We start from the raw sequence: 25,315 nt of genomic DNA on the forward strand, positions 1-25,315 counted from the left end.
TATTTATTTATATACATATAACATATGTTCAGAAATTGTCCGAAGCTAAAATAAAAAAACAACTCTCTTCAAGTAGAGAAGGAGATGGTCTGGGTAAGCTACACACATTTCACATAACTTCCTGTACGGGCGCATGAGGCGTCCTGTACTGTAGCTCTTTCCTTAACAGTCGCTGCAATGTTCAAATGAGGTCGCATTAATGTAAAAGTCACCCATATGTGAATGGCAAAGCCATCACTTTAACTGCCTAATGAAGCCGGCAATGTTACATAGTTGATGTCTTAAAAGGACTTTACTGGGTCACAGGAATTAAACACCTCAGCACCTCATCTGATTGGTTTCACTCCACCAAAGCTGTTTTTTCTGTTTGCATTTTGAAACTAAGCCAAATTTTTGCAAAACTTTGTAGAGGGATGGTTAACGAGCAATGAAAGTATCCATTACATTTTATGCAGTTTATTGTGCCATAAAAAAAAAGAGAAAAAAAAAAAACAGAAACTGGATATGATCTGGATCTGCTGCTGGATTTAAATGTAACAATATATATTTTTAAAGAGATACTAATTCTCATGACAAAGGTTGTAACAAAATCTAAGATATAGATAAGAAGAGCACATAATGAGTTGTGTAAGGCAGTCAAACTGTTTGCCCTTTACTCCACAGCCGTGACTTTTTCCTGTTGTTATCCAAATGAAGGCTCATTATTTTAGCCCATATTCAGATTATCACAATTTCTCCTTTTAATATCTTAAATAAAACATGTAACATGTATCTCCGACCAGCAGCATCCCCGGGACACAATCCCTAAGTGTCCGTGGCTTTGATTGAGGGCCATTGATTAACCTGCAGTGTCAGCTCAGCTTACAAATTGTTTTAAGTTCTTCACGCTTGGTTGTGTTGCCCTGCCGTGTCACATGTCGTATGGAACCCTAATCCAGGTTGTTGTTTTTCTTTTTTCTGCACCAGAGCCTGTTGTCTTTTTTGCAAAGGTCTCAAATAAAGTCCTCATTTGCTTTTTTAATATTTATTTATTATTATTATTTTTTTTTACCACACCTCCTCCCCCTCTCTCCCCCCCCTCCCATCACTCGCCCAGTGATCGGTCCATCCGTCACTATCGATGTCAGTGTGGTGTGTGTGTTTGTGTGTGTCTATATGCATGTCATCTGGCACTGGGTGGCCTCCCACTGATGTAAGAGGGATCTGTCATGTCTCTCTGTCACAACAGCAGACACGCATGAGTAGATGTGTACACACACACACACACACACACCTAAACGCGCATGATGGACTTGTCTCTACTCAGTCTGTTCTTAGTGAATGCATGAGCAATTTTTCCTCTTTTCCTTCCATCCTAACCCCTGAGATTTACTAGACATTTATATTTTTCTGCTAAAACAACCTTCAAAGCTGCCAGTAGGTTGTGGAGTTGTAGAAGTTATTATTTGTTAGGGTTATATCCACTTCTGCATCCCAAGGCATGAAATACAACATGATGGGACATTTCAACTAAACTCTCCTTAAAATGTGGTTTGTTAAAAAGCTGCAGAGAAAGAATCCCTGGGTGGATTTGTGGCTGTTCTCCAGCTCGAGTGGTTTTTAGCAGGCTAAACGAAGCCCTTCAGGAGGTTACGGAGTGACAAGTGGACACCGGTTAATTTTGTAGCATCGGGAGCTACAGCAGCAGCAGAAGCCCCGGCTGTGTGTTTGGAGCAGCACCTGCTGAACACAAGAGGAACTGCACTGGAGATGCTTTAATGTAGTTTGTCTCTTGGATGAGGGGAATGAGGGGTTATTGGGCTCAGGTGACAGATCGTATTCTCTGTTATTAGACTGAGGCTTGTTGGTGTCCTCGGTGAAGAGATACGATTATGGCTGCCTTTCCTCAGCTTTGATGAAGGGGAAATGATCAGTTAGAAAATCAGCCTGAAGTCCGCTGAGAGCAAATCATGAAGACAGATGCTCATCTGTCCCCTGTGTGTATGCTGCTTGAATAATGTGTGTTAGTGTTTAATTTTGAAAAGTCTAAACTCTATAAAACAGCATTGCTGATCTCTCCCTGAGTGCATGCTTTTAACTACATGCACAAAGCTTTCTTCTGCGTACAATTATATGATTATTTGATATGTTCGATACAGTAGAAGTCATTTTAATCTTTTTTTAGTCACTAATGTAAGATGGAAAAAAAAAATCTGTTAATTAACTATTTAATAGGGCTGTGATAGACTGGCGACGTGTTTAGTGTGTACCCAGTCTCTTGCCTTAGTACAGCAAGGATAGGGTCCAGTCAACTTGAGACCCTGAACAGGACAATGAACTGAGAAAATGAATGGAATATATTGTAAATATCTAGACCACTGGTGTCACACATACTGTGACCTTGGCCTTGATTTGGAAAGTGTGAAATTTGCAGTGAAGTCATGAATTACTCATTAAAAAGCAATGCACTATTGTTTTAGGCATTTTTATGCATGAAATAAAATATGTGGAAAGTTTGTATTTCCAGATATAAACAAGTTATCTGTATTTTAAGTCTGTATTTTAAATCATTTAACAGGAAATAAAACCCTCTGCTCTCTGTTTCTTAAAGGAGGGGCTGACAGGTATCACTTTGGTTAGTCTCGGATTGTCAGCTTTCTTCTTTCTTGTTTCCTTTGTTAGGTTTAAATCTTGGCTGTTTGGCAGGTGAATATTGTCAGGATGTACTTTTTTACACTTGAAGTAACTTGTAATATTTTTTAACCTGTTATTAAAGATTTTTACTGCTCTGACTGAGTTTAAATCAAATAAGACTTATGAACTAAAATGAGTTATACAGGCCTGAATCCATCTAACTGACAAAAGAGTCTTATATGTGCTCATGCATACAGATATTCACTTTAGTGCCCCGCTCCAGATAGTGTGTCTTAGTTTGAAGGCTTAGTACACTTTTGTGTAGTAATACTGTTTATACCGATTGTGTGGTACTGTAGTTACACTTTGACAGCGCAGTAAGTGACTCAAATCAAGCTGTGCTCTTTAAACCTGACATTCTTCTTACGGTTTGGAAATGGACTGGCTTTTATATAAGCCAGTTTTCTAGTTGTACTACACTTACTATACGCTTTAAGCACTTTATCTACCTCACATCTACAGCCAGTTTGAAATCAGTTGATCTAACATGCATGAAACCCATACAGGCACAGGTAGAACATGTCAACACAGAGGCACCAGCTAGCCAGGAGTTTCAAACCAGAAGTCTTCTTGCTTCTTGGTGACTTATCTCCGTGTTATACATTTAATTCTTATTTGTTTTCAGTGTTATTTTAATATTTAAATTACTGTATTACTTTTATTGTAGTCTCTGGATTTTGTTTTGTCTCTAAGTTGGGATAGCTATCATTAAGGAGCAGACTGTAGTAAGCCCACAGTGCCTAAATAGCCGGTGTAAAATGTGTTGGCAGATGCAACAACAACTTGATTGGCTTAAAACCATACTTGACTTGTCCTGTGTACTGAATGGAGATCTTTTTCTTTAACTAAGATTTTTGAAACCCATGTTTAAGATGTTAACACTTATTTTAGGAGGAATTCAAAGCACTGGCTAACCATATATTTCGTCTTACCCACGTCGAACTCTTAGTTTGTTTTTATTTTCTGTCAGCATAGACACTGAGTCAAGATGACAGATGAGGGAGCAGCCTGCCCTTTAACATCAGTCTGCACCTCAGCTTTGAGTGGACTTGGCATTTTGTTGAGGCTGAGATGTTAAGAAGACACCGGACACTCACAAGCACATTTTGTACATCTAGCAAAAACACAGTAACTATTATAAGAAATGGCCCGAGAAATTTAAAATGTGGGGGAAAGTAGCCCTGATATCTGGTTTGCTGCTGACATGACACATGCTTAACAGAAAAGTCATAATGATCTCACACATATAACTGCACCATCAAGTTACAGTGAAGGTTTACCTCAAAGAAAACTTCGAGTAAAGGTCAAAATTTGAAACAGCTAAAATATCCACAAACCACCAAAACAATCTCTTTTCATATACAATTAAAACCCTATACAGTGGAACCCCGACTTACAAAATTAATTTGTTCCCGAGGGTCTTTCGTAAGTCGAAAACTTTCGTAAGTCGAAGCACCCATCGCGCGTTCTGACTGAGGCGATGCTGAACGATAGGCTATGGGCTAACTGCTAACTAGAACAACAATAGTTCAAGTGGAACAGTGAAGCGCAAGTACGGAAGCCAAGGGGTTGTCACATGATTTGGAAGGCATTGTGGGCATTGTAGGCTCAGACAATCAGAGCCAGCGGATTTCGTTACTCAGGCATTTTGCTGTAACACGGGAAAAAATATTGCCGTTCAGTGCCTTCGTAACTTGAATTTTTTGTGAAACGGGGTATTCGTAAGTCAGGGTTCCTCTGGTGTGGTTATACTGTACTGTACGGTTTCAACAGACTTCAACACACTGAACATGAATATGTCATGAGCACAGGTAACATTAACAACCTTGTGGATAAGGACTGAACTTTTGTCATAGTAACCCTTCAACGTTACAAGCCATTGAAATTGACCACATTCCTCTTTCAATACAAAGAGACCATAGACAAAGGTGTCTCGAGTTAAGGGAAGCTTTTTGATTTAGAAATTACAGACCACTAAAAATCAGGGTTTAAATGAAGCATTTACTTTGCTTTTTTATAAACTTTACCTCTTTGTTATAATACTTATTTACTTTTTATGATGCATTTATGTTAACTTGTTGATGCCATGTGTGGTCTTTATCTTTTCTTATACCAACTTCAATATGTTGAATATTTGTTAACTGTACCCATATGAAAAAGAAATAGGAAAACTTATAACTTATAAAAGACTTGCATAAGATGTGGCCTACTTCATATAGTGAATCATATAAGGCTTATCTGATTTACTCATGAAAGTAGCCACTTTCTCATTACTTTCATATATTGTTTTAGGAAGTATCCAAAACATACAAGTTTCATTCATAGGATTTTTCAAGGGATTTTATATCTGTTTTCACTCTGTTTCACACAAGACAGATACGAACCTCATAAGATTTATATATATCTTTTTCATATGGGTAGCAGCGGTCCCCAACCCCCGGGCCGGTCCGTGAGTCGTTTGGTACCAGGCCACGAGAGTAGAGCCTTGGGTGTGAAATTTATATTTTTTTCCCATGTTGCAGTTGTGTCTTATTTTGAAAGAAATATTTATATTTAATAAATATTTAATATTTAATAGTGTTACCATAGCGACCAGTAATTAATTAAGGGGCAGAGAGGAGGATGTTACTCTCAATGTTGTTGGCAGATTTCAGGAGGACGCTGCTAATAAAGTTACACAATTGCACAGTGAATTTGCGTTTATTATTATATTTACAAAATACCACAGTTTTTGTCTTGGGCGTATCATTTTATTTTGTTGTATTTATCTGCAACACCTTAAAGGCCGGTCTGTGAAAATATTGTCTTACATTAAACTGGTCCGTGGTGCTTAAAAGGTTGGGGACCGCTGAGCTATAGTGATGCCATGAGAATAAAGCATAATTGTACATGAAGAGAGAGGGCCTTGGAGCTGTTTTATGTTTTACCTTATATAAAATGCACCACCAATCCAAGTGCTCCTTTTAAAACAGTTAGAAAATGACATTTGTTAGAAAGCTGTAGGGAGCACTGCGTCAACACACTGGTCGCTCAAAATGATTTAGAACTTTTTGGAAGTGGAAAGAGTGTCAGAGAGGCAATGAGTGAGGACTGCTTTGATGCACCTGAAGTCATCATATATCTTCAAATGTAGATGTGCCTGCACATGATGGCACTCTGGAGCAGTTCAAGTCATTTCCATCAAACGTTCTCCCCTGAGGAAACTGAGGACTTCACAGTAGGACCCTGTGCTGAAAACATGGTCCTGGTTGGAAACTGTGATGTGGGCCAGTTCCACTTTTCAAAAAATGTAATAAATGGGGTGGCCCAAGAAAATGAAAAAGTAAAGCAGAAGAATTATACCAGGAAATTACATTGACAGGAGTGCAAGAACACTGGGTATTAGAATACAGTCAGTTTATACATCTGTGTTCACAACCCTGCAATAAAGTTTTTAACTATTAGATGGAAGTTGGAGGTCCAGCTCTCGTCATCTTTAAAGATCCTGCACAGAAAAAATGTCAAAACAGCAGAGCTGATGAAACATCCACTGAAAACTATAACAAGTTAAAATAAGCCAGGGTTATCTTTAACCCTGGCTTGTGTTATCAAGCACACAATTTAATGCAATGTGATTACTTTGTGTTACTTCTCCTAATCATGTGACCTTTTGTAGCCTGCAAAATAACAGAGCCAGCTCTATCACAGTCAGAAAAGGTGCTGCATCTTACCACACTTGCTTACTTTTGAGGATCTCCTAAGTTTGCTTATCTGTTTCAGGTTCAGTTTAATTCACATAATTAATCAATTAATGGTCTTGAGCATGCATGTCTGATGATGGTGGTGGTGGGGTGGTAATGAGCTGCTGATCAGCTTTAAAGTTACCTTACAATCCTTTAAAGTTCCTACACACACACACACACACACACACACACACACACACACACACACACACACAGAGCACAGAGGAGATGAGACACATCACACTGCAGCGAAAACGCAGTTAATGATAGCAATCTGATTACACCTTCAGAGACACTGCAGACCTTTGGATTTCACTCTGTGCTAATAGAGCTAAGGTAATGGGTGGGCAAGGGAATGAATGGCTGTCTAAGTGAATGGATGTGTAATTAAAGAATGGGCGATACAGTCGATGTAATTAGCTTGTTTATGTGTGGTACAATGGATATGGGCAGCCGTGAGGATCTGGGCCTGGAATGGCAGACGGAGAGAGGGAGACGAGATAGGAGACGGCGAGGAGGGGCGAGAGTGGGAAGGAGAGAAAGAGAGGGAGCAAACTCCTTATTCAGGCCTTTTCTGCTCACCCGTCACATCAAGGCTCGAAATCAATCCTGCAAATTGGTTTGTTCCTCGACAAGGTTACCAAATGACGGAGGGATGGAGAGAATGAAGTGGAGAAGGAGACACGGAATATGAGATAGAGAAGGAATATGTGAGAGCTGTAACCAGAGATTGTTGGGAGGACGATGAAGGGGAGGAGGGTGGGGATGTCCCGCTGTTGACGTATTGCCTAATGCGGGGGCTCTGTGTGTGTCTGTGTGTGTGTGAGCTGAAGGCCAACAGCGAGGTCATTAAACTATGAAGGAGGTGAAGGATCCAGTTGATTGTTGTTTGTTACAGGTAAACCGTAGAGTTATGACCTGCTGGCTCACAAAACACTTTGTCCGTGTGGCAAAGAGGCATGTACATGTTGGGACTGAGTTTGTCTGTGTGTGTGTCTGTGTGTCTGTGTGCATGCCACAGATGTTCCTGTAAACCTGTCACAATGAAATGTGGAACCCATTTCCTCCCATTCCCAGCTGAGCCAGTGGAATTGGAGAGTAAATATATAAATAATAGAACAGATAAAAAATGATGCAATCTGCAAATGTGTTATTCTTCTCCATTGACCTGACCTGTCTTTGTGTGTGTGTGTGTGTGTGTGTGTGTGTGTGTTGCTTACAGGAACACTTTACACCTGAGTGTAAGTTTAAGGAGTGTGTGTTTGAGAACTACTACGTCACCTACTCGTCCATCCTGTACAGACAGACCCAGTCAGGGCGGGCTTGGTACATCGGCATCAACCGGGACGGCCAAGTCATGAAGGGGAACCGCGTCAAGAAGACGAAGGGAGCTGCTCACTTCCTGCCCAAGCTTATTGAAGGTAAGCTTGTACGGTATGTACATGTAAAGCCTGTTGCTCTCTATCATAAAACAATAAAAAATTCAATTTCAACAAGGGGGCAAAGAAAAAGATCCAAAATAAAAAGACAGAAAGAAAACCAAGGATAACACAAAAAATAGCAACTGTAACAAAGGAAGCAAGAAATTTCCTCAGTCCAGAAAACGTTTTACTTTCCTTAACCTTCATGCAGGATATGAAAATAATAAAGATACAGGATAAGTTATAGAAATTAAAAGTTACATTAAAATGATCAACGTGATCACTTCACTTTGATCATTTTTCAAACCCCCATGAATAAAGTAACACTCATAATCTACTCACAGTGTTGGGAAGGTTACTTTTAAAATGTATTCCATTACAGAATACAGAATACATGCCCCAAAATGTATTCTGTAACGTATTCCGTTACGTTACTCAATGAGAGTAACGTAACGGAATACTTTGGATTACTTAATATATTATCATGCTGTTTACAACTACATGAATGTACTATTGCTGTGATTTATTACTGTTACTGAAGGTCCGCGGCTCCAAACCGTAGTAAAGGGACCTCTGGCTAATACGTCGGGTTCTGTGTCGGCTGGTAGCCGAAAACTAGCTTTACTTTGTTGTCTGGGTCAACTTCGCTTGCGAGAGACAGAGAGAGGCGTTGAAAGGCTGCTCCAACAGAACTTATTGTTTCGGAGGAAAACACGAACACAGTGTACAGTCGAGTCTTAATAGCTTACTTACAACTGGGCTCGTCAGGCACTCTTCTTGGCTGCAGTGGTTATTATTATATTTACATGCTTCCAGCTCACGTTTTTGCTCAGTGACAGCTCGTACTTTTCCTTTTTCTCCCTCCCTCGCTCACAGACACATAACGTGTATGGCAGTCCATTCTCCCTGCAGCACGGACTACACTGCCTATGATGCTACATTCTTTAGAGCTATACCTGTAGCATTCTGCCTATTAGCTTAGCACAACAACAACAACAAAAAGGCCTCTCTCACCCAGGAAACACGCAGAGAGAGCGTCACCCTGTAACCATGGCAACCGTAACACTGCCGCCTGGAACAACAGAACGTAGCTGTCAAACAAAACCCAAACAGTCCTGACCCGCCACAATATGAAACAGGGAAGTACCGCCGTGTAATCCATTTATTTCAACAAAGTAACTGTATTCTAAATACCACCTTTTTAAACGGTAACTGTAACGGAATACAGTTACTCATAATTTGTATTTTAAATACGTAACGGCGGTACATGTATTCCGTTACTCCCCAACACTGTCTACTCATGACCTCAATCCATTGTTGAAAAGTTTGAACACATCAGCATGTCAGGAAATTACTATATCATGATAATCTGAGACACAAATGTGAATCATGTCTTTTCTGTAAATGAGTTTTAGTGCAGAACATTAGATGCATGTACTGAGATCATATCATCACTTATTAGAGAACATGCCGCTGAAACGTGTTATCATCCCTTTCTTCTCTTTTATACTTTATGAGTAGAATTTATAACAACAACAATAAAAACCTACAACGTTTTTCAAAAGCCATTTAATAGTGCATGATATTTCCTCGTTGCCCGGCACAGAACAGGTGCTGCACCGGCAGATAGTGAGCATGGATCAGTGCACACTCAGCGATGGTGGGGTTTATAACCCATGCCCACTAAGGCTTTATTTGATGATTTTCAGTGTTTATTTACTCCTGATTTTTTTAACTGTTGTGTGTAGTTTATATTTTGGTTAACCTGTACAGCACTGTGGTCAGCTGAGATTGTTTTGAATGCGCTATGCTGTAGAAATAAACTTTTTACCTAAGACAGTGCAAGCTACAAGGAAAAACACCAGCAGAAGTGGCAAAAATGAATAATAGAGGCTCTATTGCTCCTTTTCTATTATGTTATAATGTCCACTCCCTAAGCCTGGATCTGGTTTCTTCCTGTTAGAAGGGAGGTTTTCCTTCCCAATGTCGCCAAATATTTGATCTTAAGCTAAGAGAACCAGGCTCAGGGAGGGGCGGGGCCATCTGCCATTACCAGTTGCGGTGAGAGAAGGAAGACAAGATAAAAGACATGCTGTGGAAGAGAGCCAGAGACTGATATAATATACTGCATGCATTTATGTGTCCAATCTTTCTAATTTCTCTTTCTCCCTCCCCAGTGGCTATGTACAGGGAGCCCTCTCTACATGACGTTGGTGAACAGAGTCCGCCCAGAAAAACGCCCAAGACCTCCAGTGATTCGCCTGTGCTCCAAAACGGCAAGAAAGATCCTCAATCCAAAACCAAAACCTCCTCCTCCTAGCGCTCAGAGACACAGGAGAGAGGAGGGGTAGACAACACGTGGACAATGGGCACCAGCGGACACCTGAACAAGTTTGTTAGGGCTACCCTCCCCCCCCACATGCTGCCTGTAATACTGATCCCATAATGCACTGGTGACAAACTGGGTAAAAAGCAGAAGCAAGTCCAGGCAGAGTGGAGTTGGCCAGTGGGAGGCCCCTTTTACCTTTACAGAAGCCCATTCACACCAGCCCTCCATGTTCTTATTTAATGACCTTTATGATTAGCAGAGCCTGGGATCTAAAAGCAATAACTCCACAAAGAGGTGAAAAGTGGCCTAACATTGTACAGCATGTCACCACAGCGTGTTCAACCAGCTGGAAGGGAAAACCCCCCCACACCCTCTAGACATCATCACTGAGATCCTTCCAGTCAACCAAATATCCAAACAAAGTCTTCCTGGGTTTAACACAAAGAGTGCACTGGGTAAATCTGTCCCTCTGCTGCACATGCTCCACAATTGGGTTATGTTTTTATTCCCCTATGGGGTTTAATGCTAACGTTAGCTTGACACAGAGTCATGCTAATGTGAGGCTGTCACACAGACCCTTTGGTTCTAAAGCCATCTGCTCACTCCACATCTTCAGCGTGTGCGTCAGCAACTTTGTGAGATTGCCTGAATATGTGTCAGTCCTGTGTGTGTGTGTGTGCGTGCGTGTGTGTGTTCCCTTCTTCCATTCACCTTTGCTACGATTTTATTAGTTCGTGACATGGACTCAATTTTCCACTCTGCGGCACAAGAAAGCCCCTCCCTTTCTGCGGCTCCGTTAATGGAGTCTGGGACTGATCAGAATCTTTCGACCCTTAAACGAGGGGTCAAAAGCTCCCCCGGCACATTGCGTAACCGCATAACCCACACTCATTTATACACTTACATCTACACATGCATGTTTGTGGTGTGTGCAGCACGCGCACACACTTTAGAGCCCAGGTGTCCATGAGCATCGGCCGCTGAAAACCATCTCACACCTTAACGCACTTAGCAAAGTGACACGCACGCTCGTGACTGCGCCCACTAACATGTCGACACAGTGGTGAGTGTGTGTGCAGGTTCTGGGAGATGATGAGGATATCATCGGTGAAATGGGTTGGTAATGGAGCCTGGCTGTGCGGTTTGTGATTGTGCTGCAATAGTTGTTTTCACTGTGGCCGGCCATGCATTGCACAAACCCTCAAGGGCCACACACTATCTGTGCAAATCATCTTTTGTTTCACTGCACACACACAAATACACACACACACACACACATATATAGAAATGCCATAGAAATGTATTTTTTCATCATACTCTGCCATCATGTTCAGGGGGTCTGACTCGAGATTTTGACCTAATTCTGTGTGAAATAGTCAATATTCACACATACACTGATATTCCAGTGAAAGGCTAAAACTAAGAGAACAACCTTTCATTGGATATATCACAATCAGTAATCCTTTTAATCGGATTCAATGTCAAGTGGCTGTCTTGACACTAAAGATAAATGTGAAAATAATATATGACAGTTGGCTACGCAGCGCTGTGAGTAAAGTAGTCTCAAAGTGTCTGCATTTTCTGTTACACTAATTTGTCATACACTAAGAGTTATCTTGCATCCGTATGTGAATTACACTTCCCCAAATTTCCGAGCTGCATAGCATTGTTCAAATAAACCGTGTTTATTCCTTAAAGATAAAGTTAGAAGACATTATGGAAAGCAGCTCTGGTGGAAAAAGCTCAGTTCCCCCTGAGCAATGTGACAGCAACACTCAAAAAGGGAAAAAAATGCCCAAAATGCTGACTTTAAGTAATTTGATTTAATGTAAGTTTCCATTTATTTATTTTATTTTTATCACGTAAGTACAATGTAAAAGGTTCACTTTAATCGTCAAATGAAATTTAGTTGATTGATATACCTTCAGTTTATACCAAGGCGATCCTTATTTGAATAAAAACCTTTGATTTTAGATTAAAGATTTAAAAATTGTATTTTCTTTTGAAACTTGTAGTTTTCAGGTTTAAGTTTGGGAGTTTCAAAAGTTACATTTTCAGAGACTTTATTTGCATGTATTCCCAGATATCAGTTTGGGAAGCAGATCGTACTTTGAAAGAGTACAATTAAATGAACTATGCCACCAAATTGCATTATGGGAAATGTAGTAACTAGTGTTGTGTTTTGCTGGAACCAAAGTCAGGATTTCTTCAGCTTCTTCTGCACTGATTTTTCATATAAAGCTCCCATACTTCATACATAAATTAGTGTAGGGTACTCAGTTAAATTATTGTAACATTAACTAAGAAACTGGGAATAATTTGTTTCTGTAATTTTTAACATTTTTAGAAATGAACTCAGCAGTTTTTTGGGGGTTTGGTTTTATAGCAAATCTCTCCCAGAGAGTTTGATTTTGATGCAAAGAGGAATTCAAGCCTTCTTTACTTGTCATGTCCTTACAGTTATTATTTAGAGCTTATACATTGTGATCCCGTGATATGACTGAGGCAAAAATAATTAAAGTTGTATGAGCATAGATGATGGTACAAGAATGATGGCTCTGAAAAAAGGAAACTTAAGCGTCTCACATCTTTTTGCCAGTGTTTATTTATTAGCCTATCCTGGTAAAGAAAATCACTAGCATATTTAATATTTCACTCCTTTCTTTCCGGAGACCTTGTTTGGTGCATTTCCATTTGTTGTTTCCATTGAACAAAAAAAGCAATCATTTTTCATATCAAACTTGCTACAATATACCAGGCAGGGTAATTGTTTCTGCCTTATGTTTATGTACTGTGGGAAGCGAGGGAGTCCTTTGTGTTCGGGAGGTAAAGGCGAGGCGAGATTGATGATCAGGGCAGAGAGAGAGAGAGAGAGAAACAAAAGAAATGAGCGAGAGAAGAAGAGAAAATTTTAGGGAGGATAATTATGATGATGAGCACAACAAAAAGAGATTTAAAAGGGAATTATGCTAATGTGGACACTCTTGCCTGAAGACACACATTTACTAGCGCTTCTCCTTATGCGCGTAATCCTCTGCCCCCATGCAACCTGTGGTTGTAAATAATAATAGCTGATAACCCAATCAGGATGGAGGCGAGGGTGCTGAGAAATGTAATCTTCTACCTGAGAATTGAAGCAAATTGTACCTCTGCTTTCCCGAAGGAAGAAAGGAAGGAAGGAAAGAGTAATCCAGTGAATACTTAAAGGAAAGGAAGTGGTCTGAGAGAGAGGAAATAAATAAAAGAGGGGATGAAGGATATAAAAGAAGGTTATTCAATACATATATGATTTAAAATAATATATATTTTTTAATTTATTGTACTTAAGCTACTGTTAAAACCTCACTTTCACACTGAAGACCTTAATTAAACTGTTAAATAGACATTCAGGTTGATGTGTTTGACCAGATACCCTCCCTGGATCACACGATCCAGAACACAGTGTTTGACTATTATTTGCAGAGTAATTAGTGTTTAATTAAAAGAGGCTCCCTCCTCCCAGAACTGAAGCAAGTATGGAGAGAGGAGTAACTCAACAAACAGAGCTTTTGTAACATCTATATTATGTATTTTAAGGGCTGGGAAATCTGTGTTCCAATATTTTTTTATGTATGTCTCATGACTGTTGTTTTTGGGTTTTAAAAGGAGGTTAAGGGCTAAAGTTTTAGTTTAAATAATCCCTGTGGAAGAGTTTAAGGAGCACTGATTTCGCACAGATTATTCTTTATCATATAGATAAACAAACGTTTGAAAGTGTGTTCAGACAGAGCACCACCAAAGGCATTGGTGTTACGATGATAAATGACAAACTTGGCTCGTGTGTGCAAAGTCGGTGTAGGAGTGCTTTAATCCTGCATTCTCTCTAATGGCCAGCAGGGGGCGACTTATCTGGTCGCACGAAAAAGTCAGACTATATAAAAGCCTTTGGGACAATGACCCAAAACCTCACTCCATGATGGTCTCGTTTGCTAGTTTCAAGATTTAATCCCATGTAGAGAAAAAAAATGCTAAAGCTCAAATCAGTGGATAAGAAAAATGAAATAATCTTTTCTCAAGCATTTTACAAAACTAACTATAAAGCACTATTCTACAAACAAGAAAAAGCATATACCAGTTAAGGGCAAGCCAGTGCATCTCTTTATGTTTATGTGAGAGCTCAGCCATTAGCTCATCTTGCCAGGAACTTTTCCCCCTTTTTCCTCTATTCTAGAATACTGTTGATATTGCTACATTCATAAAGGTGATTATAAAAGTGGCTTTTTTTTAGCACTGCCTCTGTTGGCGTTTTTGCTCATGTCCTTCCGCCCACAGCTGTTTTCATTTGCTAAACCAGTCATCATCTCATCAAAAAGGTGCCCCGTGTCCTGTCTGAACACACCTCTGAGGGTAAAGTGACTGTGATGAAGTCTTGATCCACATTTTTAGGTTTGTGGTCTTTTGACAGAAAACCTTCGATACAAAGCTAAAATAACGTAAGAACCAATGAAAGTGAAGATGTGTCAATATGGGAAATGTGGGGTCCTGCTAGTTTAGATCTTGTCTTGTGAGAGTGAGAATATCTTTTTTAGTCCATTTGTAATCCTTTCCTGACTCTGACATACAGAAAATCACTGGAGGGGCCCTTTAACTTTCAAAATAAAAGCTCCATGAGAGCAAATGAGGAAAAAAAAATTACATTTTTATGGAGTAAGTGTAGGGCTGTGAACATTTTGTGTCATGCCTCATGTCATGTCATACAGCGACTTTAAAGCCAAGCTTTTGTTAAACAAGTCCATATATGTCACTTCACTGACCCCACGTCAGTCAACACTGACATCTAGTGAATGATGGATTCACAGCTAACTAAACTTCTGTGTGTTTTGCATGTGTGTGTGTCGATTCAGCAATTAAATGCAATCCATTAGAAATGATCCATCAGCCACTTAAAGCTGCATCAGTCATCTGAGTGTCCCACTGTAAAATATGTAGACACGTTTGATTTTTATCCGACTGTTATTTAAATTCTAGGTGCAACCTGATTACTGATGTTAGTGCCCATATTTTTTAAGTAACAACTCAGACTTCCAGTTAATAATATCATTGTCATTATTGTGATTTTTTAAGCTCAACTGAGAAGTAATCAGATTAATCCTGGAAGGTTTTATCTGTTATTTAGTCTATTTTAAGCTATGTTGGAGATCTTAAAGAGGATGTTGCTTTGTTTGCAGTCTTATTGATTTCACTTTTGCGGTGGCAGAAAAGTAGAATTACTAAATCATTTATAGCGGGTGGAAGGTTTGTGCGGCCACACGTGTGTGTGCACCGGTTTGTGTGTGTGTGTGTGTTTTATGCTGTGTTCGTACACTCCTTCTTTTCCCTCTGTCTCTGTCCTGCGAGTCTTTTGTGAAGCCTGAAATCAGCCCGTTCGTTCTCAGCCTTCAGGCTTCACTTCAAACGACTCTGCGTAAATTACAGGATGTAAAGTTTGCCATTTCTCTCGGCGGCCGTCTCTCTGAGCACATGTTTGATTAGTGGACACCCCACTCCCCTCTCGTGGCTGAATTTACTGCTTTTAACTGGCTGATGAATGTCTCCGGATTCAGCTTTAAGCGTTAAATATCGGCCCTTTGGTGAGCTCGGCGTCACTGCTTCTTTATATATGAAAGGGATGGGAGAGGTGTGCCAGCTCGCGCCTAGATATCGAAGGGAGCTAAATGATGTCTATCTGATGCAGCTGCACCCTTCACACACACACACACACAGACATTCACATACGCACACACCTCTCTCCCCAGGGACTCCCTTCCCTCCCATTTCTCCCGAGTCAGGGCCCTCCCTGCTTACTGAGCGAATTACAACTGCAGTGAGAGTGAGAGGGTCATCTGGGGTTGTGAAGGACTCAGAGAGAAAGAGAGAGGCATGTGTCACATACTGTAGAGTGGCTACCTCGCGCCTCAAAGCCTCTCTTTGAAGTTCTATTTCCTTTCGGCGATCCTTTTTTGCATACAGCTAATATGACTTCCCTTTGACCTGGAGGTAGTATGTGTGTGTGTGTGTGTGTGTGTGCAGATATCCCACCTGCCAATTCTGGTAATCGTATGTAATGTTTGTGTAGCTGTTACTGAATATTTCTGTGTGTCCTTTATGTGTATCCAAGCAGAGAGAGAATAAAGTACAGAGAGTGAGAGAGAATAAATCAAGAGGCCAAATCAATAAGCATGAGTCCTTGGGCAGAAAGCAATAAACTCTTATTAACAAGGTGCAGCCACATTATCTGGGAGGGTGTGAAAAAAAGGGAAGAAATATTGATATAGAGAAAACAACTGCGTGTTTTATTAGAGCTTTTATTTTTCTAACACTTTGCCCTCTTGTGTGTGTGTGTGTGTGTGTGTGTGTGTGTGTGAGCTAGCCGAGCTGTTTAAGCGTGCGTGCGTGCGTGCATTACTTCGAGGTGGAGTCCCCTCACCACATCTGCAATGCAGCAGAAAACACAAAAAAAAGAGAAAGGGAGGAAGAGAGAGACTCACGTGCTCTGACAAAAGAGTGACGCCTTCCTCGAGTGGTTTTTTTTTTTAATGGAAAAAAAAAGCTTTTAAATTTGAGAGCTGGAGTATTCAATGTCACACCCTGAGAAGCATTAATGAAACTTCGGCTATAAAAGTTTTGCATTTTTGTTGTTGCTTTTTTTTCTTTTTTTTAAAGGCACACCCCACGATCTCTGAACACATCTGCATTGCACACACACCTACACACACACACACACACACACACACACACACACACATCCCCCTGCATAGCCAGCGCAGATGTGGCTAAATCGAGTGACCTTTACAAGCAGATCATGGAAGGACTTCACCTCTTACAAGCTAATGCACCACCCACGCTTTAGTGGTGACTTTACTCTGTAGTGTTTCTTTACCTGTTTTCTAAAGTGTCATTTGTCAATCTAAGTACTTTGGGTGACTCTCGGTGGAATTACTGTGATTTATAAAGATATGATGTGAGGTCACATGTGATCCATGTAACTCCCGGTTAGTCACATTCATGTGTGTTTGCTGATTTGATGTGGTTTTGTTGCTGTCTAAATACATATCTGTGTCTTTTACTCTCATGTTGTGGAACTAAAAAGCTAGATCTGTAAAGAATGAGAATTGTGGGGTTTCAAACCCTCTCCTTCCGATCCCCCAGAATCCACCTATCTGTCACGTACCGCCTGACTGACCAACCTCTGACCTTCACTGTCATCTGTCCTTCAAACATGCACACGGACACATATCACGTGTGTGTGTGTGCTTGTGTCTGTGTGTTATTCTCTGATCAATCCGTCACTCTTTTTTTTCGTTCTGTTGGTTTTTATGGACGATCCAACTTATTGTGAGTCTTCCAGAAAGAATTTTAAGGAAATCATCTTAACATTATTTTAATGTTAGACATATTCTTGTCTTCCAAATGCAAAAAGAGTGCTTCAGTCTTCCAGCTATCAAAGCCACAATGACACTATTTTTGTATTCAAAACGGGGCAAAAAATATATCTATATATCTCTCTATATAAATATATACACGCAAATGTGGTTGGGGTGCAGTAACTCCCCCTGTTGCTGGCAAGGTGGAACAACACAACATTGAAACACCATCCAAACCCATGGATCGCTTGGAGGAAGGAGCTGAAAAGGACTACAGAGAGCCCCGGGAGTTCGGAGACTCAGACTCGTGGGCTGAGATGGAGGATCACAGACGGGCTTGACTACAAGCATGCATGCGCCAATCATTTACTGGACACCTTCAAAGAAACAGTCCTTCCCCAATATTTACTCTTTGACACCCTTTAACCCCTTGACCCTCCCCCTCTTCAACACTTCTACTATCCCAAACTCTTCTCTCTGCATTTGCTATATGATCTGTATTTATTTCTATAATAACTTACCCAAAGTCAAAGGAGACATATTATTGGATATAATTGAATAAAACAAACTAATATATTTGTATGATTGTAACACTGGTCTCTGGAGTTTTTTTCTCTTTTTAATCAGGTCTTCTGTGTCACTACATCTACTTACTACACTACATCTACATCTATGTTTAATTTATTAAAAAAAACATCTAAATATCTACATACATATACATTCAATACATGCAAACCAAGTCAATTTAATGTCCATTTAATGAGCAAGAAGATACTTTTGGATGTGCCCTTATTTCTCAAAGTGAGGCTGCAGCGGATGGCTCCACTACAGTTTATAATATGATATAGTAACAAAATATGTCCTACAGCAACACCTTTTACTTCTTATTTACTCACAGTATGGAAGATGGATGTAAACGCCCCCTGGTTATGTAATCCGCATGTTAAAACCTCAATATTAGCCATTTTTGGGAGCTAAATGTTACCATATTTGATGGAAGAGTAGAGTGTGGATTTATCAGCTTGGTTACCAAGCTCTCTTCATAAACACTCACAGTCACAGCCAGTCGAAGTAATAGACTAATAAAACACAAGAAGAACTCGGAAAGCAGAAACCTCTGCCAAGGCAATACTTACTTTTATGGGAGCAGCATTTTATTTATGTAAATTTATTTTGTTGCTTTTAAAAATACTTTAAAATTTGCAGTGCTGTAAAAATCAGATGAAAGGAGCATGACAAACTGTTACTTTGATTCCACAGACATTCTGTAGGAGTAGTAATGGATAACATGAATAACTTGCGCTCATTAAATATTATTCTAAAATATATTTCTAACTGGGCACTCTTTCTTTTGACAATACTTTCTTTAAAGATATAAAGCATTTTGGATTCAACTTGAAAGAAAGCCAGATTTAAAACGCACAAGTGAGATCAAATGTGATATGATATTTTGAATCTTTATACAGCATATGTTGATAATACACACTACAGTTATTAAGACGCTAGCTATAGGTTATAAGGCTTTTTGTCTGTTTTTGACCAATAAATCATTGCTTTGGAAGAGCTTAGTGGATGTAAGCCAAATTTTAATGGACTGTTAACATGACCCTACTCTAGACCCCTAAAAAGTTTCATCATAATTTATTCAACACTTTTCAGGCTATGGCTATTTACAAACAGAATAATGAGACACATCAAATGCTACCAAAAAACATGACCTCCTTGGCAGAGGTAACTAGAATTTCGAGCACAGAAAGTAAGTAGCAAAAAGGTCTGCATTGGCTTCATTTTTCTTCTTCAAAGGTTGCTGCTTAGCTTCAACATTCCAAGAAAATCACATCGTGTACTTTGTTTGCACTGTAAAAAATTTCCAATGTTTTTACAGTGCACTTTTAGTTGACCTCGGTTGGCAGTTGGCAGACTTTTATTTTGAAACTCTAAGAACATGCAAAAATTGAAAGGATAAAACAAGATAAAAAGAAAATGATTAAATTGATGCTTTTTAATATACATACAGATTAACAAAAAGGAGTGAAGTTGACACTTTCAGTGAATAAACTGTAATGACTTCCCCAAACATTTAGAATAAAGTTACACAACACAGGTTAACACATAATCTCTTTTTACTCATATTTGTAGATAAACAATCAATGTAATTTAGCTTAACTACTTAAGAATTAAATAATCATCTCTCATGAAGTCCTAGTTTGAGTTACTGCCAAAAGAAGCCTTATGCACCCTCCCCTGACCGGTGACGTGATGTGTGACTCGACACCGGGCGCTAGCTGTTAATAGTTAGCTTCTATGGTAATTAAATTGGCAGCAGGCCAAATGGCAGTGACAGTGTGTCATAAATTATGGTGGCGTGGATGGTCGACGAATGTATGCAAGAGCAGTTTGGCATGAAGAGATGAGAGGAGGGACATAAAGACGGGGATGTAGATGTTTTACTGCAGGGGCAAATCAGAAAATACAGCAGTGTCTGGAGTGTTTCATCAACTTGACTTTATACTGAGAGAATAACAGCTGCTAATGTCTGGTCTGTTGGTTCTGTGTGTTTCCTGTAGAACCAAAACATACATCAGAACTGAATGCACAAAAAGTTGAAATACAGTTTAAATAGGATCATTTAACCCCTCAGATGGACAAAGAGGTTAAGCAATTAAAGGTTAAATATGAAGTGATCGCAGCATGTGGGTGTAGGCAAGAGGAAGCTGGGGAAGAAGACTCAGCTGGAGGTCTCAGTGACATATTACAAAATAGGATTTTAGGTCAAAGGGTCATGAGATTAGAAAAAGAAAAGAGAAAGTCATTAAATAGATCAAATGAGCTGATAGTGAAAACTCTTGAGAACAAGAAGTGGTTTTAGATTGTACTGAAATTGAAATCCCATTTTATTCTTATTAAGATGGCAGCTGCCAGCGTGTTTTTGCATTCAAGAGTTTTGGAGCTGAGGAGAGCACTTACTGAAACAGCTTTCAAATCCAAATGTTTTCCAATTAATGTCTGATATACTCCAGGATTTTAGCATCTCAACAGTTTTGGGTCTAATATTTTAATTTCATAAAGCACTACATGTTTTTGTTAGGTGACAGGTCTGGTCAGCAGGCAGCTTAGTTTAGCACCTATTTCATCTTTATATAATAATACATGCAGAATGCGGTTTGACATTGTGTTTCATCGTGTCACCTTTGGACTGGATGTTGCTCTAAAACCTGTAAATATTATTTAATATAAACGTTACAGGTACAAACGTTATCCATGCCATTTGGACTGATAATAACCTGATTGTTCCCTTTCCAAAAAAATAATTTTAAATTATTATCCAATAATCAGATTATTTCAGATTATTTGAGGCCCATGCAATTTTGGACCTTGTTTATGTATGTTTTTTGTTCCTTTGCATTATAGAGTTTTATCTTATAATGTGGCTACAGAACTGGCTTCATTGACAATGGTTTTCTGAAGCAGAAAGCCAAAACAGCTGAACTGTCATTCTGTCAACTATCATTTCATAGCTTTTCTGTTTTCCTCCCACAATTCTCAGAATCTCTTTTAGCTTCACAGTTACACAAACAGCAATCTAACTTTTTTGGGAGGGTTTTGGGAGAGGAAATATACCAGAAAAAATTATACAAATTTTTTGCATATAAAACCTCACAAGAATTTCTGCTAGTTTGATGCATGTGTGTATCCCCAACCCCTTCCCCAAAGCCCCCACCCCTTCCTGGAGGTAATTGGAGTACACAGCAGCTGGCATGGCTGCCTGACTGACAGACAACAACAGTACAAACTGAGTACTGACCAAGTCAAAGTTTAGCTGTAGACTTCCAGTGAGCTGAACTGGTAAAGAAAGCTAAGCAGGGAAGAAGTTTGATTCACTCATTCAAGATCAATTTCCGGGGAGGAGAAGAGTTTGGTTTTGGGCCTCATCATGAAAAGCCTGGATCTGTTCCTGCTGGCGTGTTGCTTATACAGCCTGAGCACTTTGGGAGGTAAGTACAGGCTGACACAGTATACTCATGTAACAAAGCGTTAGTTGTCATGCAAGGCCAACATGAATACTCGTGTAGTATCTAATGTAGAATAAGATCATAGAATGGAAAGTACCAGAAAAGAACAAATTCATAATAGAAAACTTTACAGAAATACTTGAGAATATGATTTCTCTGTGACACAATGTCAGTTCCTATTGGAATACTGTACAAGAAAAATGTTTTATTAGTACGTTTCGATATAGGCTAGACATTAATACAGGCCCATGCAGGGCTCTAGACTAACTTTTTGACATGGGTGCACCGGTACGCCTAACTTTAAAAATTTAGGCGTACTGGCACAAAAGTTAGGCGCACACTTTTCAACCGCATCGCTTATCACTGCAGTTTTACATGTGCACTTTCTTTTGGGGGGGAAGTCCAGATAATATTCATTTCTAAATTATTAACTAACAAACTTGTGCTTAAAGTGCTTTGTCAATATTGTAGAAAATGTTAAACTTAATCATTATCTTGGCCTCCTCTGACGACCTGTTTGCTGCTGTCTGTTGCTGAAAGGCAGTGGGGAGAGCATTTATTGCAGCATATAATGTGTTTCCTAGATACACTGTGCTTTTTCAGCATTCAAAGATTGATGGCACCGTGTCAGAGCACTGGCTATGAATTTCAGATGTATTAGGCCTTAACTTAACAAAAAAGTTATCAATAGTTCTTTTCATCTTTTCTTATTACCCACAGCTACATCCACTTCTCTCAGGCCTAGGCTGCTTACTAGGGCTGGGTATCATCACTGATTTCTATAATCCATTTGATTCTGGTTCTCAAATCTCCTGATTTGATTCAATTTAGCCTCAGACAGTCAGAAATATTATAATTCTGATCATTTATCAGTACTGATACATGTGAGACTTCAGAATTGTGAACATCACAGCAGATGCCTTTGTGTGAAAGTAACTGAGAATAAAACACAGAAAAACATGAAGGAGATTTTCCTGGTCTGGCTTTTTATAGCAGATAACCTTAAAAATATTCTGTAATTTTGCATAATTTTAAGAAGTTTAAATTTCTTCAGTATTGAACAGCAGAAATTAGGCTTTCTTGTCCGAGGTCATTTAAGTGAAAAAAGAAAAAGATAGCGCTGTAAACAACGGTAGACTGGTGGGTAATAAGCGAATGAATAATGCAGAAAACAGAGATTTGAGACGGGAAACTGTTCCTGAAGTACACAGAGAGAGAGAGAGCTGTGCATGAAGTGTGATTTTTATCGTGGTGGAAGCAAAACAACAAAAGTCAGAGGGAATTCATGACGACATTGATCAAATGTGGAGCGTAGTTTGCTGCTTCTTTTGCTGCTGACTCGGCGAATTTTGGTTGGAGAGAGACAAAACCTGCAGCTCAGAATCAGTGCAAAAAAGATGTAAACACAGAGCGGACCTGACGCATCAGAATCGCTAATCTCCGACAGCCGAGAAAGACAAAGCTGATTCTGATGCATCTGTGTTTACGTCTTTGTGTGGAATCCGTTAATGAATTGATGTCGCTTTATTCAAGCTACTCACCTCTCTCTTCCACCTGCACTTTCAACTGGACCACGGCCGATCAGAGAGGTCCCGCCCCTTACTATCTCTGATTGGTTTAGTCCACGATAGGGGCATAGCGTGTGTCTGTTGTTGACCACACGGAGAGTTGCAGAGATTTTTTTTTGTTTGTTACCCGAACAGTTGGTCGCACAGGTGCGACCAAATATTTATTTTTAGTCGCACCACTGAAAAATTTGGTCGACAAATTGGCACTACAAATTGGTTGCACTCTAGAGCCCTGGGCCCATGTGTTTTCTTCTGCTCATGTTTCTTTAGCTTATCAATCTGGTTTGAGTGTTTAATGTCTTTTCCCATGGGCTAATTTAGAAAATGGCAGAAATCACAGTGAGTCATTTATCAAGAGAGACATGTAGCATATCGTGTTGGTGTAACTGTGTAAAGAGCACAGAAAGAGCACAGAAACATGGTCATTAAACATAAAAATGAGAACCTTCAGTGGCTCTGTGAGGCTGTACCTCTTTGATCTGTTAACATTAGCATGCTAGCATTTGAAAAGCAGACAATATAAAAGATGGATGTGGCTATTGTGATGTTGTTCACTGGTTTCTGAAGTCCCAATTTGAAGCCTTGAGCTAAACATTACTTCCCTCTTGGTTGCAATAAATGTTAGAAGATGTAAGAGTTCATTTCCAGATTGACAACAGGAGGAGGTTAGTCTTTGGTTGATTGGTGAGGGAGGAAAACTGTGAGAAGTGTTGTGGAGCAGGATGTAATGGAATGTACTCAGATAGCAACAAACGTTTGCAAACCTCTTTGGGCCACAACAAGTCGTGAATGACAGCATTGGCTCATCGGGTAAGTCTGACTGCCTTTAGTCACAGGGTTACCTTTGGTGGGTCGCATGCAGGTACTGTTGCAGGTATGTTGTAGCTTTTGGGCCACATTACACTTCCTGTAGCCTATGTTAGGTCCCTTCAAGAACTTTGGCTCATACGAGTTTACCATTACTGTACAGTAATCAAGCTGTGTGTTCTGGAAGTAGCCCTAATTAGGCCAAGATGTGTCTGCTATTGAGACAAGTGACAAACTTATTTCGTTAGCAGACAGGAGCTGATGTACAGCTAAAGTTGATGAGTTTAGAGGATCGAGGTGCGGCATCCACACGAGCTCCAGAGTGAGAAACGTGGCATGCAGGGACAGTTAAGCACAGGGATTATATCACATAGGGAGCCATGACAGATTTATGATATGTACCTCTCATTCAAATTGCATCTCATGGCATCAACAAACTAATAAAACTCACTAATGAATTTATGCCGAAGACATTTTTGAATGATAACAAGAAATGATGAAATAGCAAAACAAAATACCTGTAACACAATGGCAGATTTCATCTTTAAGGACTTGTGTCCACAGCAGTTGTAAACTAAAGAAAATACGATCAGAGACACGACAGTCGCAGAGAATCACAGCCAGTTAAGTTGAACACATTTCTTCAGAGAAATCAATAACTTCATTTTTTCATACAACTTATTTGGTAAGTTGCCCGGTGGTTACTGGACAGAGCGCTCAAACCACTCTGAGAAGGATGTAGTGTATACTGAACTTTATTGCAGTCAGTTTCAATTTTAAACCATGTTTATCACTGCTGAGCCACTACTCACTCGGTGAGCTTATGAGAAAAAAGCTACATAACTGGGTCTTTTCAAGCAGATACTCACATATTCTCTCCATAAAAGAAAAATATAGTACTTTATTTTATTTTAACTGGTTATACAACCATCCAGTATTTTAGTTTTAGCTAATGTTTTAGTCAGTCTTGTTATTTACCAAGTCATCTCAGCTGGGTAGTGAGATAAAAAATGCTAAATTCTGGCCTTCGATAGTCACCTCCCGTTCCATCAGCAGCCATGCTTCCTTGTGCCTAGCTAATGGGGTGCCTTGCTGGGTGATCGTCATCATTTATTCCTGTCAGGTCAGATCCTGCTGGGGCCACAGCAATGCCAGACGTGATGAATGCTGCGTCGCAAGAGCTGCTGATTATAAATGCTTCTAACCTTCCAACACCAAGGAGGAAAATGTTGCAAGTAAATCAGGGATTACGCATGAAAATGCAATGGAATGCAAGTGTTTGAGTAAGTTTGCGATTATGCAGACGTGAAGCGAAACATTTAGCATGGATATAAAAACAGGACCTTAGAACTTATTTGAAATACATGTCTTTTACTTATTTTAATTAGAGAAAATAATGT

At 39.6% G+C, this 25,315-nt stretch overlaps 2 protein-coding genes across 2 annotated transcripts in view; both read left to right on the plus strand.

Moving 5' to 3' along the window:
• Window positions 1-13,015, plus strand: part of fgf11a (fibroblast growth factor 11a) — a 101,535-nt gene extending 88,520 nt beyond the window's left edge. Inside the window, exons 4-5 of the mRNA XM_085140536.1 lie at window positions 7,618-7,816; window positions 9,994-13,015. Coding sequence (XP_084996662.1) covers window positions 7,618-7,816; window positions 9,994-10,136 — 342 coding nt within the window. The 3' untranslated portion in view covers window positions 10,137-13,015. The remainder of the gene's footprint in view (window positions 1-7,617; window positions 7,817-9,993) is intronic.
• Window positions 13,016-18,202: 5,187 nt separating this feature from the next.
• chrnb1 (cholinergic receptor, nicotinic, beta 1 (muscle)) overlaps window positions 18,203-25,315 on the plus strand; it is a 36,177-nt gene continuing 29,064 nt past the window's right edge. Inside the window, exon 1 of the mRNA XM_085140525.1 lies at window positions 18,203-21,522. Within this exon, the coding sequence (XP_084996651.1) occupies window positions 21,462-21,522 (61 nt within the window). The 5' untranslated portion in view covers window positions 18,203-21,461. The remainder of the gene's footprint in view (window positions 21,523-25,315) is intronic.

The sequence above is a fragment of the Neolamprologus multifasciatus genome, chromosome 3 (genome assembly GCF_963576455.1).
Source record: "Neolamprologus multifasciatus chromosome 3, fNeoMul1.2, whole genome shotgun sequence".
Taxonomy (NCBI): Eukaryota; Metazoa; Chordata; class Actinopteri; order Cichliformes; family Cichlidae; genus Neolamprologus; species Neolamprologus multifasciatus.